This window comes from Eptatretus burgeri, chromosome 2 (assembly GCF_056783735.1).
Source record: "Eptatretus burgeri isolate ZD-2024b chromosome 2, Ebu_testis_v1, whole genome shotgun sequence".
Classification (NCBI taxonomy): Eukaryota; Metazoa; Chordata; class Myxini; order Myxiniformes; family Myxinidae; genus Eptatretus; species Eptatretus burgeri.
This window is the reverse complement of record NC_140962.1, coordinates 619,981-636,966: the sequence shown is the minus strand read 5'-3', so window position 1 is coordinate 636,966 and position 16,986 is coordinate 619,981. Positions and strand designations below refer to the sequence as shown.

The 16,986-nt window shown below is 41.2% G+C and overlaps 1 protein-coding gene across 3 annotated transcripts in view; it reads right to left on the bottom strand.

The window, feature by feature from the left end:
* LOC147031243 (venom prothrombin activator pseutarin-C non-catalytic subunit-like) overlaps positions 1 to 16,986 on the bottom strand; it is a 460,275-nt gene that overhangs the window by 129,805 nt on the left and 313,484 nt on the right. For all 3 annotated transcript variants that reach the window (XM_085860320.1, XM_085860315.1, XM_085860319.1), the window contains 2 exons: positions 15,112 to 15,231; positions 6,350 to 6,421 (listed from right to left, as the gene is read on the bottom strand). In XM_085860320.1, coding sequence (XP_085716446.1) covers positions 6,350 to 6,421; positions 15,112 to 15,231 — 192 coding nt within the window. The remainder of the gene's footprint in view (positions 1 to 6,349; positions 6,422 to 15,111; positions 15,232 to 16,986) is intronic.

Here is a 16,986-nt window from a genome sequence, read left to right as displayed (position 1 = left end):
TCATTCCAAAATCATGGGCATTGATATGGAATTAGTTCCCCCTTTGCTGCAATAACTGCCTCAACTCTTCTGGGAAGGCTTTCCACTAGATGTTGAAACATTGCTACCGGAATGTGCTTCCATTCAGCCACAAGAGCATTCGTGAGATCGGGCACTGATGTTGGGCGATTAGGTCTGGCTTGCAGTAAGCGTTCCAATTCATCCCAAAGGTGTTTGATGGGGTTGAGGTCAGGTCTCTGTGCAGGCCAGTCAAGTTCATCCACACCTATCTCGACAAATCATTTCTGTGTGGACCTCGCTTTGTGCACGGGGGCATTGTCATGCTGAAACAGTAAAGGGTCTTTCCCAAACTGTTGCCACATAGTTGGAGACACTGAATAGTCTAGAATGTCATTGTATGCTCTAGCGTTAAGCTTTGCCTTCACTGGAACTAATGGGCTGAGCCCGAACCATGAAAAACAGCCCCAGACCATTATTCCTCCTCCACCAAACTTTAAAGTTGGCAATATGCATTCAGGCAGGTAGTGTTCTCATGGCATTCACTAAACCCATATTCGTCCATCGGACTGCCAGATGCTGAAGTGTGATTTATCACTCCAGAGAACGTGTTTTCACTGCTCGAGAGTCCAATGGTGGTGAGCTTTACACCACTCCAGCTGACACTTGGCATTGCGAATGGTGATCTTCAGCTTGTCTGCGGCTGCTCAGCCATGGAAAGCCATTTAATGAAGCTTTTGATGAACAGTGCTTGTGCTGACGTTTGCTTCCAGAGGCAGTTTGGAACTTGGTCGTGAGTGTTGCAACCGCCGACAGACGATTTTTCCATGCTACATGCTTCAGCACTCGACGGTCCCATTCTGAGAGGTTGTGTGGCCTACCACTTCGCGGCTGAGCTGTTGTTGCTCATAGACATTTCCACTTCACAGTAACAGCACTTACAGTTGACCAGGGCAGCTCCAGCAGGGCAGAAATTTGAGGACCCGACTTGTTAGAAAGGTGGCATCCTACGATGGTGCCACATTCAAAGTCACTGAGCTCTTTAGTACGGCCCATTCTACTGTCAGTGTTTGTCCATGGAGATCGCATGGCAGTGTGCTTGATTTTATACTCCTGTCAGCAATGGGTGTGGCTGAAATAGCTGAATCCACTAATTAGAAAGGGTGTCCGCATACTTTTGGCCATGCAGTGTATGTTATGCTTAATGGCCGAACACACACACAAAAACAAACTCATGTCAGAACAGCTGTACACACGATCACACAACAGAGTTTATAATGTAATCCACTGGCACATCTGTAAAAACTTTGATGTCCCAGTTCCAGAAAATTTGTGAAACATGAACCAAAAGTAATCACTGAAAACATGGAAGTACCGACCGATCACGTACAAACTAATGATATCAAGCGTGAACATCGAAAACAAAGCGTTGCAACCAGATTTCATACTTTGGTACAAAAAAAAAGAGAAGGCATTGCTAATTGAGGTGTTAACACCAGTGATTTTTTTTTTGTATACCTTGTCGAGGCTCGTATGAGAGCTAACACACAACGCACAGCAAGGGGGCATGAGACAAGAGGGGTGGGAGTGGGAGGGACAAAACAGTGGGGAACAGAGACATTAGGAGATCTGTGGAGGGGAGGGGGATGGGGAGGGGGCGGGGAACATGGGGAAGAGAAGATGAACATTACATGGACTTTCAGGAAGGAAAGCAGGGGAATTGAAGGAAGTGGGCTTGGGTGGATTATCGGGGGTAGAAAAGATCGAGGATTTGGATGGGGGATGATAAGAGGTGGTGGTGAACAGCTGTTTTGAAAGCCTGGAGGGAAGAATGGGAAAGAATTGAGTGAGGGAGTTTATTCCAAAGGCGGGAAAAAAGAGGAATGAAAGAGTGAAGGTGAGCAGTGATTGGTGATTTTGGTAGTGATTTTAGTGACCAGTGATTTTAGACTAAACGATGCAGAAATAAAGAAAATGACCAAACACCAAGACCTCAAGAATGAAGTGAGAAGATCCTGGAAGCTGAAGAATGCCAAAGTTGTACCAGTGATAGCTGGACCTCCAGTAATGATGCCAAAGAACCTTACAGATATTTTAAACATAGGGGCAATACCCAAGGGCACTCACTTGGTAGTGGCTGGATAAGATAATCAAGCAACTACTGGCAGGCTCGGATGACCCACAAAATATATAAGGGAGAAGAAAGTAAATACCTATGGATTTTTTTAATGCCATGAACAAACCTTGGTACATCACGGGTGATAAAGGTTGTGGTCAAGTTTCATCGAAATTGTGTGTGTGGCTTCAGAAAACAAAGCAAATACAAATTTTGGGGGGCAACCCCCCACCCCAATTTTTTTCATGTCATGAACAAACTTTGGTACATCATGGGTGGTGAAGATGGTGGTCAAATTTCATCGGAATTGCGTGTAGTTTCTGAGAAGAAAGCAAATGCATATTTTGGGGAGCAAGCCCCCTCTCCCCATAGACCCTTCTAGATGCAAATTTTATTTAATGTCGTGAACAAACTTAAGTACATCATGGGTGGTGAAGATGGTGGTCAAGTTCTCATCGGAATTGTTTGTGTAGTTTTGGAGAAGAAAGCAAATACATATTTTGGGGGGTAACTCCCCTTAAATCCCCTTTGAGCAGATTTTTGTAATGTCATGAACAAACTTTGGTACGTCATGGGTGATAAAGGTTGTCGTGAAGTTTCATCGTCATTATGTGTATCGATTAAGACCACTCCCCCCATCCCACCCCCCCCCCCCATAAACTCCCTCTGTAGACCCCTTCAGAACAGGCCAGGACAGAACGGGGGGGGTGTCAGGTGGGCCAGTTGGCATGGGACTACCATACAGAAAATGTTCAATGTCTTCAGTTCAAGTCCTCAGCAGTGGGAGATACTGAAAGAACACCTTCCTGTCTTACTGCTTAAAATGTCAAAGACAAGGTGGACAGAGAAATGACTGTGTAAGACCAATTACACGCATTTGGAAAGTGTTAGTCATATGTATTTAGCACTGATTACAAAAATACTTCATGAGTAGTTTAAAATGGGGGCCTACATTTCCCATGTGGCCTGGGCCTATTACCAGCTTTGCACGGGCCTGCTTCAGACCCCGTTTTTAATGCCATCATGGGTGATGAAGGTTGTGGTTAAATTTCATTGAAATCATCTGTGTAGTTTCTGCGAAGATGTTGCAAGTATTTATGGACAGACGGACGGACGACACGCCATCCCATCAGCTCCCTGGAACTACTTTACAGGTGAGCTATAAACCATCCCTGGGAATATTATAACAAACGAACTACAGTTGGAAGCTGTCTGGGACTCAGTGACTATCCTGAAGATAACCCTCGGCACAAACTTTGAGAACAGAAAACTTCACAGCTTGGGCCATGAATCGTGACCCCTGACTGAAATGGAGATGGACAGTATGAGCCTGCCGTGGGAGGACTCCATTCCACATCGTGAAACTTGCATATGTAGATACCAATCAACGACACACACAAAAACACACACACACACACACACACACACACACACACACACACACCAGACCCATATAACATCACTATAGTTAATGTTGTTTCGCTTTAAGGCCCTTGATCAAGTAGGAAACAAAGATTCCCGAACAGTCACAACGTTTTGCATTTAAGTCGCGATGTTGTGACGTCCGATTTTGAGTCATGCACCAAGCGAATTACTTTGTCACAGTGTAAGCGGTTTCACTCAGCGGTTTCGCTCTGTTCGTTTGTCCGTGCGGCGTGTCATGGAATTAAGTTATGAATTAAGTTACACCGTCATGCACGAATGGTATTTGGAGGAATGTTCACTTGATTGTGCCTGTGATTTCAAGGGGTTTGAATTTGTCATCCCAAAGGTTCAATAGGATATAATCAACATTGCAAAAGAAGACGGTTTTGATGAGGTGGACGAGGCTGACGTGAAGGTGTCACTTGCATCACACAGTGAATGTTTATCAAATGAAGATTAAATGGACCAAGAATGATAGCGAGCTGATGAAGTTATTGCTGTTGAAACACCACCTCAGTGCATTTTAACTCGAAAACGAATGTCAGAGGCTTTTCCATTTATCAAAGAAGCAATGGACATTTTCAGTGAGCGTGATCTGTGGAGAGACCACAGTTCCCAAGTTGCTTAGCTCGTGGCTTGTGCCATTAACTGTTAGAAGGGCCTTTATCAGCAGAAGAAAAGAAAGTCAGTGCAACAGCCTTTGGTAAATTCTTCAAGGTCAAACGAAAGAGGAAGAGAAGCTACAAAAGTCCACACATCTAGTTTAACCTTCAGTTTCATCTGCAGATAAAGAGGCAGACGAACCTGCCCCTTCGTCCCCATAACCCCACCACACTATTAGCAAGCTTCACAACCATCTCTTGTGAGTGTACATGCGATCTATACTTGATAGTAAATTAACATGTAAATACCTATACACAGCTTATAGAAAGTCTACACCCCCTTTCAAATTTTTCATCTTTTGTTGCTTTATAGCCTGGAATTAAATTGCATCAAATCAGACTTTTGCCACTTTTATTTACACATCGTAACCCACAACTTCCAAATGAAAATCAAATCTACAAATTTCAGGACATTAATAAAGAAATACAAAACCAGAATATCTTGGTTGAATAAGTGCAATTGTAAATTAGCCCAGGTGTAAACAATCACCTTCAATCAAAATCACACACCAAGTTAATTGGAACCACCTGTGTTAAATTGTCATGATTCTGAATATTTCAGAATAAAATCAGCTGTTCCTGTGGGTTTCCTCTGCTGGGGAGTGCATTTCACAACAAAGACTCAACCATGAGTACCAAGGATCTTTCAAAAGACCTCTGGGATAAAGTTGTGGAAAGGCACAGATGAGGGGATGGGTATAAAATATTTCAAAGGCGTTGAATATCCCTTGGAGCACAATCATTACAATAATTAAGAAATAATTAAGAAATCATTACAATAATTAAGACCCTGCCTAGATCAGGCTGTCCATCCAAACTGGATAACCAAGCAAGGAGGAGACTGATCAAAGAGGCCACCAAGAGACCAATAGCAACTTTGAAAGAGCTACAGGCCCTTTATGGCAAAGACTGGTCACAGTGTGCATGTGACAACAATATCCCAAGCGTTCCACAAATCTAGCTTCTACGGAAGGGTGGCAAGAAGGAAAACATTACTCAAAAAAGACCTCCTTGAGTCCCATTTGAGATCTGCAAAAAAAACCACTCAAGAGATTCTGAAGCCATGTGGCAAAAAGTTTTGTGGTCTGATAAAACCAAAATGGAAATTTTTGACTTAAATGCAAAACATTGCATTTGGTACAAACCCAACACAGCACATGACCCAAAGAACACCATCCCTACTGAGAAGCATGGTGGTGGCAGCATCATTTTATGGGGATGTTTCTCATCAGCAAGGACTGGGGCACTTGTCAGGATAGAAGGGAAAATGGATGGCGCAAAATACAGAGAAACCCTGGAGGAAAACCTGCTGCCCTCTGCAAGAAAACTGAAATTGGGATGGAAGTTCACTTCTCAGAATGACAATGACCCGAAGCACACAGCCAAAGCTACACTGGAGTGGCAGAGGAACAAAAATATAAATGTCCTTGAGGGGCCCAGTCAGAGCCCCAACCTAAATCCAATCGAAAATCTGTGGCATGACTTGAAGATTGCTGTCCATCAATACTCCCCACACAACTTGACTAAGCTCAAACAGATTTGCACAGAAGAATGGGAAAATATTGCCCAATCAAGGTGTGTGAAGATGGTAGAGTACTCCAAGGGATAGTCAATCCCAACAGACTCACAGCTGCAATTGATGTCAAAGGTGCTTCCACCATGTATTAACTCAGGGAGTGGACACTCATCCAACCAATATATTCTAGTTTTGTATTTTTAATTAATTTTCTGAAATTTGTAGAATTTGTTTTTCACTTGGAAGTCGGTTACAATGCGCAAATAAAGGGGAACAAAATCTGATTTAATGCAATTTAATTCCAGGCAAGAAGGAAACAAAAGGTAAAAATTGAAGGCAACAAAAGGTGAAAATTTTGAAAGGGGGTGTAGACTTTCTGGAGGCACTGTATGCATACTCACCAGAGTATTTATTATCAACTTGTATTAATCTTTTAATATAAAAAATATGAACGACTTAGGTCCCAAGGAACGTAACTCGTCTTTATAAATGGGTTACAATGTTAAAATTGATTTTATAGAGACAATACATGTAGAAAGTTAGTTTTAACAAAAGACTTTCAAAGTTTTTATTAGTCCATAGATGTATTCAAGATAGAGGAGCATTGTAGAAAAATATATTGATAAAATTCACCATCTGACGAAGAGGCTGTAAGTTGGCTGTCCTTGATGAGCCCAGATTGTAGACCCAAGGGGCCCCGACACACTGCCACAGAGAGATCACATAACATTAAAGACACTTTTAACTGGAGCTAAAATTTTACAATTATTTAACGAAGAAATATGTTGAGATAATAGCTAAGAAATTTATTCACTACAGTACAGAAATAACTTATGAAGGAATAAAAAGCACGATCAGACATAATCATAAATAGACTTCAGACTTGCAAGAAAACACAAACAACCTTTTTCTTATACATTAGCTAAGATATCATTTTATGTAGATGAGGTAATTGCTAAATTATCTAGACAAAAGCAGCTCAGTCTCAGTGTGCATGCATGTGTGTATCCGTCCACAATTATCCTTTAAGGGATACCACTAATCAAGCAAGAACGGTACCCCCTTCACAGCACAGCATAGCAATACACGCATGCATACATATAGGTAGATGCAGCATATAATGTGCTGCACATGCACACAATGAGAATTTGTTTCCTGGCATAGCCCGTGCCTAATACGTACACCAGACAATTTGATCAAAATAAGAAAGAGAGAAGGGGGAGGGGGAAGGTGAGAATATATTTATTTATTTTGATTTTCCTCTTTGTGTGTTGTTGTACATTATTAAGAATTCAGCATCTAAAAAGGCTGTGAGGAATATCCCTCCTTGCTCCATGGGTGTACAGCTAGGCCGGTATCTACACGCCGCCTAATTTTTTTCCCCCCATTAAGAACAACCAGTTGTTTGTTAGCAATTAGGCAAAGATTGGTATTCCTGACAGCGAAGCGACTGTTCTTGCATTTGAGCTATATAGATTCTGGCAAACAAATACTATTTTCATAACTTCCATGATTTTTATCGAAATCACTTGCTGTTTACCTACCCTGTGGCTCGGTATCAAATACAAATTTGAAGTGGAGTAGAATCTACATTGAAGCTGAACAACTAAAGTGATTCAGCAGTAGTCTCTCGGTATAAATTAGTTTACTACTTGTATGTGGCAAGAGCACCTTCACAACAATAACAAGAATTGCACTCGGTAGAGTGCATACCTCTACTAGGCTGAACAGTCTACATTTTGTATCCCACTGATAGGCCAGAGCTGCATCTGGACTTTAACCAAAATTTAATCAGCTTCTTCTTGTTACCTACCCAACTCATCTACCAAGTTATGTCCATATCCGTCAACAAAATTTTGAGATATCATGCTATATACGGTTTTTGACCCAATCTCTCAATGGTGAAGAATCACTTAAAAAATTCTAGTCTCCAGATCCAGATCGTCATAAAAATCGAATCAATTCATCCTTGTCACACATCTAACCTGCCACCAAGTTTCGTCCAAATCTGTCCACAACTTTTTGAGATACCCTACTCACAGACAGACAGACAAGCCGGTAGGCGGCGATGGGTCGCCGAGCATGGAAACTATAAGATATAGAGCAAAATGGATGTCATATAGCGGAAAGGGAATCACCTTAAGATTATGCATATCAAATCTCATCCAGTTCCATCTACTGATAACTACTCAGTATCCATTTGAATGAAAAGTACCGAAAATGCGGTTTGAAATCGGAAATTCCCAAAGTTCGAGGGGGTGCTGTGGGTGAACAAAGATCTAAATCGAAAATCCGGCTCGATTGTTTGTGCACAATGTATTCCAGACGATTAGTGTGAATTTTCATGACCATCCGACCATAACCATAGGAGGAGTAGCATTTGGCGTGAAGGCACCTCCAGCTCTCGCATATTATCGATTTTTGCACTAATTGACCTTTGACCCCTGACCTAAGTGAAATCGGTCAATATGTCCTGAGGCAAAGTTGTAGTCCTCATTGAGTACCATGAACCTGCAAATTTTCATTCATATCGATGCACTCACCTTGTCGCGAGGGGGCCTTCAATTTTCGCCAATTTTCGCGCATACCTTAATTGTAGGGGGGCGCTGCGGGTAAAGTATTCCATATATCACAAAAACCGGAATATATTTGATAGAGCATCACCTGTAGATCATTCGTGCCAAATTTCATAACCCAACGTGGGATAATGGCTTTCGGAATTGATTTCGCGTGAACAGTACCGATTTTGAAGGTTTTTCGATTGTTGCTAGGGAACCAAAGCGTCCCTAGCAACCATCACAATTTCCAAAGCACCTGGTCATAAGATGTACCTACCACCCGAGTTTGGTCAAAATCCGTTACATTTACTACCAATTATGCTGACAACAAACGAACAAACATCCAAACAAACATCCAAACAAACAGACAGAATTACTGACAATAAGGGTCACTTATTTCGGCAACCCAACAGACAAACAAGGGTGAAAGCATAACCTCCGTCCAACTTCAGTGGCGGGGGTAACTATGTTTTAAAATATGCTTAATAGACATGCTCACGTTGAAGGACATACTTAATAGACATACTCATGTTGAAGGACATACTTAATAGACATACTCACATTGAAGGACATACTTAATAGACATACTCATGTTGAAGGACATACTTAATAGACATACTCACGTTGAAGGACATACTTAATAGACATACTCACGTTGAAGGACATACTTAATAGACATACTCACGTTGTCGTATATACTTAAGACTGAAGACATACTCATCCCTTGTTGAGTAGAGGCATCAAGCAAACAAGCAAGCACGGTTTTTTGTTGTTGTAACGGTCGCACGTTTTGTTTTTGCACAGATAGATGATGGGAAAAGTTTAAGATTGTAGTGAGGAGGGTGGGGGAGGCGAAGCTTAGACACAAACCCTGGGGTGGGGGAGAAGAGGGCTCTCCAAATACGTGCTCGACACATTTTATCTCTCACAGGAATTATATCACACTTATTCCAAAATGGACTGTGAAATAACTTCTAATCCTTCCCCATTTTATCCGTGACACCAGATCCGTAACAATATACAGCACTGTACAGTTTGGGTTATTCCACTGATTTAATACTTTCAGTCGTTCGGGTAAATTGAGCATATTATCAGTGATAATTATTTGTGTTTATTATTAGAAATTAACAGCCTTTATAAATGTGCGTGAAACAAAATGCTTCAGTAAATAACAAGAATAGTGTCATTTTATAGTGCAGTATCAGTCAATACTTCGTATGTCTGTCCTTTGCCTTCCATATTGCCATCACTTGTTAGGTCAGCTCGCTGACCTAATATAACCGTTCGACGTCCGTCCGTCAACGATTTTATTTTTCTATCTCCTCCTAGACGTCTCGGCCGATTGAGTTCTAACTTGACACGATGATAATACTAGTTATTCTCTATACATCGTCTGAGCCATTTTTCACATTTTCACCTCGGGGTCAAGGTTACAGGGTCATCACGTGCAAAATGACCGATTGGTTGATTGGCCTTGAGGAAGCATCAGACGGCTATAATATATAATGGGTTTCATCGGGATTATTAAGAATATTTAATTCGACCAACTAGTTTCTCGTTACCTCTGTCATCTGGCCCTATTTATTGGGCAACACGAGGTCTGTTGACTTCAACACGGCTTCGCGCGGTTATTTTAAGTTCAATTTAAATTATATTTTCCCTTTCCGTAGTCGCCTAAGATTAATTAACACTCGGTTGCATCAAGTTTTGTATCTGAGCTGACCGTCAAACCTGCACGGATGTACTTTGTATTTACCCATGCTTCCTACATTCGACTGAAGCACTCTTGCAGGAATATTGTGCCAAATATCCTGTAGTACATTCCACTGTTCTGTAAGGTTTGTTGGGTTCCTCTTGTTCTTTTCTGTTTCCAGGTAATCCCATATGGCCTCAATCGGGCTCGTGTCCGGACTATGAGGTGGCCATTCTAACACTTGGAGCACACCAGTTGTAACCTCATTCTCGAAATACTGTTTTACCACATTGGAAGTTTGTTTTTGGATCATTATCTTGTTGGAAAATTGATCCTTTTCAGATTAAATGATTTCCACTAGGAACTGTATGGTGCTACAGTATCTGCTTCCACTTCTCTTTTGTTAGCATCCTGTTGATTTTAGCACGTTTTCCTCCACCAAAATCTGAGGTACAACTCTCGCCAGTCACAGAGAGTCCCCTGTGTTTCATAGTCAGCTGTAACATTGTGGCATGATGTTCTCCAGGTCTTTGGCATACAAACTGGCATCTCTTAGATCCAAAAAGTTAAAACTTCGATTCGTCAGACCAGAGTATGCATTTTCATTGTTGAGGCACCAAATATTGGTGTTGCCTTGGAAATTTCAGGTTTTTTTCACCTTATTCTGTGGCTTCAGCAGTGGTTTCTTTGCTGCAACTCCACCATTGAGACCTGCTGCAATCAGCCATTTGTACACAGTGCTGGACAAGTGGTTAATATTCATGCCTGTTCTCATTTAATTTGTCAGCTGACTTGATTTTCTTCTATAGTGTAAGCTGAGCAACTTCAAATGCTTATCTTGCCTTGGGGAGGTTCCTCTGGGTCTTCCTGGCCTTTTCTTCTCTTGTACCGATCCAGTTTCTTTCAGACAATGCAAAGTGTACCTCACACCTTTGTAGATCTTCAACTTTTCTGCTATTTTCTTCATAATGTGCCCTTCTTCTCGCATAGTTTGGATCTTCACACTCTTCTGTTGAAAGTTGCTTCCTTGGTGCCATTTTTAACCCACTCATGGATTTTCAAGGGAACAAGCGGATAGAAAATAATTTTGCATATTCACTCATTTGCAACTTTTATTGTAGTTTCTTGTAATTCACATTAATATAATTGGTGTCTATTACTTCAATAATTTATTTTTATTTACTCTACAAAAATCCACAAACGGTTTCCCGCATATTCTCTTTATGTTAAGTGGATATTACTTGCACATAATAATCTATATAAATATTTTCAAGTGTTTGTGTGTTTGTTTGTCCATGCATTTGTTTGTGTGTTGGTACATTATTATTTCATGGCCAAATCGTAGCAGCAATAGGCCCCAAATTTTGGGTGTGTATATTTCAGAATCTGTCCAAGGCTGTTAGCGATCAGACGTTAGCCTTGACATCTGTTTTGAGGCTACCAAAGGTTGCAATAAAGTGTGTCTTGGTATCTGGGGTCAGGCAGTGCTGACACTGGCCCACAGGCAAACAGTAACCACCATGAGGCCAATAACTCCATAACTTTTAAATGTCTAACATGTCCAGAAACCACTGCTGGGAAAAGTTCACTCAACCAGGCAGCGCCTGGTATCCCGCCCCCCCCTCTCCAACCACCCCCTTCTGCCCCAGCAGTGCCAGGTAGCCCCTGCTAATATAAAATATATACAATAAATAAAAGTTTTTCAATTTCCTAGTATATTTTGTATACTTGTTAACTGTGATATTAAATTGATTTTCGGAGAAATTTGAATTATTAACTGCCGATATTGCACACTTCTATCTTCCTGCAAATATTTAATGGAGAATAGCACCACAAAACCGAAAATAACCAAAACTTTTGCATCGTACTGTATATCGACAAGCTTTTTATCCACCATATGGGGAGGGAAACAATACAAATTTAAAGTGAAATACAATCTTTTCTGAAGCTAAAGTAACTGGCTAAATTGATACAGCCATAATTTCAGGGTCTAAAGTGGTTTACAACGTGTATGTGGCAAGAGTGCCTTCACAGCAATAAGTACATTCAAACTGTGTACTTAATATACTTACTCACATTGTAGTTCATACTTAAAAGAAAGACACTCACCTTGTATGTACTTAATCGACATATTCACGTTGTTATAAGTGCTTATTAGACATACTCACATTCCAATAGTATGCACTTAACATATGTACTCGCATTTTAATAGTACGTACTTAATGGATGTACTCGTACTCTAATGGTATGTACAGTATGTAATTGACATACTCATAGCCTGTTTTGGCTTGACCATTGAGGCGGCTGGCTTAAGATCTTAAGCTTTTGAGTTCAAGCCCATGCCATTCTAAAATAACACCAGGCGGGTTAACTCAGCCTGTCATCCTTTTGAGGTTGCTAAAATGAGTACCAGCTCTGGGAAAGTGAGCCATTCAAGTACTCTGCGTTGAAGAGGCAACCCTTTCAGAATTGTGCCCCCGAGACAATGAAACTATCTCGGCATCCTTATGTTCTTGTAAAGTAAATGTTTGTCTGCTTGTTCGCTTTTTCTCGATTGTAATTAATGCACAATTAGCTTCTCCATGACCCTTAAATCACAATTTAAAACAAAAAACAGAGAAGTCAGAGATTGTAGACCCTTGCCAGGACTTTTGTGTGGTGTTTGTGTAGTTTTGTGTAGTGTATTTTGTGTGGTGTTTGTGCACTGGTGTGTTACGTAATTAATAAGACATAACATGATGTGAAAAAAACTACCACTTTATAACTGCGGGTCGTGATGACCGGGTACCAAGATGTCCTGCTTTGAATGCAACACCACTTTGATCAGACACTTGACCCTGACCCATGATGTTTAGTATCTATATATTAATACTGAAGGACCAATTTTGTGCTCTGCCTAGCTGCCGCCTCACGCTTTTCTCGGTACTGCAACCTGGACTGAAAGAAACATCATACCTGTAAGAGTGCATTGCACATAGTAGCAATAGTCAACTTCCAAATCTGAAGCAGAATAAACACTTTTCGTTTTACATTCGTTTACATGGCGACGTGTGATCACACCGCTGAGAGGCGTCAGGACGTCATGACATCATCGGTCATTCGCTGACGTCATTACGTCTGTCGTCGACAGACCGTCACCGCTGAGAGGTGTAATTCTACTCCTCGAAAATAGCGTCTGCAATGTAAAACCCTCTTCTGCACATGCTGACTACCTCAGAATGTGAATTTGACACCAAAAAATGTAACAAGAAACATTGTATCTTCTATATATTAATACTGAAGGACCAATTTTGTGCTCCTCCTCGCGGTCGCGTCACGTTTTTCTCGGTACTGTGACCTGGACTGAAAGAAACTTCGTACCTGTAAGAGTGCATCGCACATAGTGGCAATAGTCAACTTTCAACTATGAAGCAGAATAAACACTTTTCGTTGAGACGGGGACGAGGAGTGAAGAGGCGAGGGCGGGGGATGAAGATGCAGGGGCGGAGGATGAAGAGATGGGGGCAGGGAGTGAAGAGGTGGGGGGCAAGGTAAGCAAATTTTTGGACAGGGTTAAGCAAATTGAAAGCGGGAGACGTGGGGGGGGGGGGAAATGGAGGGGCGATGAGTGGGCGGGGGCTGGGGTGAATTAGGCGGGGTTGAGTGTGAGGGGGTGGACAGAGGGAAGGGGGCCACGTGGGCGAGTGGGGTGGGGAATCAAGAGACGGGGGGTGGGGAGTGAAGAGGCGGGGCAGGGCGGGGCCGGGGTAATTAAATTTTTGGGTGGGGTAAGCAAATTGAATGCGGGGGTGGGAGGCGGGGGGGGAATGGGGCAGGGTCGGGGGATGAGTAGGCGGGGGCAAGCATGCCCTGTCCAGTCCATGTCCCTCAAGTGTGGGTGAGCTGGTGAGGGTGGTTGAATGAACGGAATCCGTCTGTGACGGGGTTTCGGCGAGTTAGTATTATTATTATTATTCAATTGAATTCTGAATGGGATTAAAATGAATTCAATTCAAATCAAATGGAAAACTAAATCAGTGCAGTCCTGCATTGGAGTCATCAGAAGGAACCCAAACAAGCAAAAAGCAGAGATGGAGTCATCAAGAGAAACTGGATAGGATTTGGGTTTCAGCTGATACTCCTTTCCCCTCAAACCCAAAGGGAGACTTATTAAATAAATAAATAAAAGACCGCAGATTCAAAAAATCAAATAATTCTGGTTGCCAGATCATGTGTCCAATCAGGTTGAAATTTAAAACATATATTTCACATCTCAACTAGATCATAACTGTGAAGTTTCATTTCAGTTAATTAAATGGTTCAAGAGAAGGAATTTGTTTAAGATTTTTGCTCAATCTAATATGACTGCCAGACCATGTGACATCAATTATTTGTGAATACCCTGGTATTCCCAAGGTTTGACGAACATTTGAGTGAATTTTACCCTCGATCCGTCCAGCCATTCTGGAGAATAATATTTTTTATTAGGTTTTAGGGTAAATCCAATATAGCTGCTAAAGCATGTGACCTATGATGTCATGTGTGAACCTTTTGTTCTTCATGGATAGGTGGTCATACATGTAAAGTTTCACCTCAATCTGTCCAGCCATTTCAGAGAAGACTTTTGAAGTTTTTTTTTTTAATTTTTTTGAACAATATGGTTGTGCTGAATCATGTGACCGATGATGTCATCAAGTTTTTTTTTTTTCTGTGGACCAATTTATTCCAAGATGACCTCAAAAATTTTCAAACTGATTGGATGTAGTGTTCTGCGTATGCAATTATGACGTCATAATGAAGGCACTTATGGCGTCATTAAAAATCACACTTATTCCCCATGAGGAGTACTTGCAATATGCCAAGTTTCAATTTTTTCCTTGGTGCAGTTTCAGAGATAGAGGTTCAAAGTTTTTCTGTTTTTCCAACATGGCTGCCACACTATGTGACCTATGATGTCATAATTATTAAAACATTCAACATGAGTAGTCACTCCTATGGTGAAAATTTAAATTCAATCCGACAAGTGGTTGCAGAGAAAAACACTAAAGTTCTGTGCGGATAAATAAACAAACAAACGGGCAGGCAGACAGACAGACAGACAGACAGACAAACAGACCCAAATGCAATACCCTTTCCTCTGGCAAGGGTAAATATATTAAAATCACCTTCAGGGTTGAGTACAAGGAAAGTAGCAAACATTCCAACTGAAAAATGGTCTCCATTTAGGCAATGCACCAACCAGAGCCCAGGGGTCATTGGAATCATGTAGGCGGTAACCCCGATCCCTGTAGAAAACAACAGCAAAATATAAAGTGATGTCAATGATGCAGTACATTAACCCACAAAGTTTGTGTAATTCAAGGAATTGTTGAACATGATACATTTTTATCTCAATTTTTGTTTTCAACCTCAAGGACAGGAATTTTAATTTTCAAAATAAGTGTTGATACTGAAAATACAATGATACCAAAGCAATTCTATAACACTCATTTCCATAATTGTGACATCAATTCCTTATCAGAAGTCCAATATTTTTGCTGCATTGTTGACAAGAGGTGCTAAAAGCAGTGACAATAAGTGGCGCAAAGGGCTGACGGACTGATGATGTAATATTTGTGAAGTAGGTTCCATGAATGCCCATAACAAATGCTGCAGAAAGTATAGAATTTCTCTTTAAGAGTTTTAACATTGTTCGTCTCAATGTGTCAGTATCCAATGAGGATTTTAAAGTTTATGGTGCATGGATTGGTAGGGTAGCAAAGTGGAGTGTTAGGGGTAAGATTTTCAGGTCTTTCAAACTTGGGTTCTGGTGGACACCATTTCAGACAAATAAGCTGACAAAATCGTGCGCAGCCAGCCAGTTATTCAGCTAATCTTCCTGGTAAACCCACAAGTGATTTTTCTTCAGTGATTAAAACAATTCTGTGGCACTTACCAACAAAATGAATGAAACATGCACAAATCTCAGGAATTTTCCAGGCAAATTTCCAAAGTATTGACATAATTTCCTGTATTTTAAGTTCCTGGATTGAGAATCAAATTTCAAAATACACCAAATTCTTCTTTTTTCATGGTTCAGCAACAGACAACTCTACTAAAGTAACCAACTTGCACAGAGTGCACGTGGCATCTATTAAACATAAAGCCCTTGTGGACATTGTGGGAAATGAGGTGTGACTCCAGGTAATTATTGGACAGTTCATTAATCAAGTACAACATGCTTTCCTCTGCACTGATATTATTCAGACGAAATAATATTTAATAATAATAATATTCAGACTGATATTTATCAGGAGGAAAATCCCATGTGGCATACATGACTTGATTGTGTGGCAAACACAAAGTGAATCTTGGACAAAACCCATCCACTCCGCACAAATCCAAAACCATGATAATTTCTACCCTTGTTAACCTCCTCCCCACGATGTTCCTCTCCATGGATGCCAACCTATGGGGTTTGTCTGTGCTCTTAACTTTTTAAATGCTGAACGTCAAGCAAGGAAGTAGCACGTACCATTTTAAATGTCTTTGGTATGACTCAGCCGGGTTTGAATGACTCATGTCACTACCACGACAACTGTGGCTTTAAATGGGACAACCTGCTTAGTCATTGATGGCCAAGCATTGGTGATGGCTCTGGGAAAGCCAACAGACAAATCAACATTTGGTGAATATAACAAGGTAGAAGCCTATGAAAGGATTGATGTAGCATTTGATAGATATTGGAAAGACTCCATCAAACAGGCACGAGTGAAATGCAAACACAGCTTACCACCTGTGAGACGTCGTGGAGAAAGTCGCACAGTACAGGTACGAGCAAACTGGTCAAACTGTATGTCACTGGAAGATTTGCAAAACTACAACTGTGAAGACTTCAGACCCAGAGCTTCATGTCACAGCACTTGAAGCAGATCATGAGGAGGCTGATACCCGTCAAGTATTCCATTGCCTTCATGCCAATAAGGACTCGACAGTTGTGTCAGTGCACAACACTAATAAACTGGTGCTATTGCTCGCCTGTTATGACAAAATGCCATGTT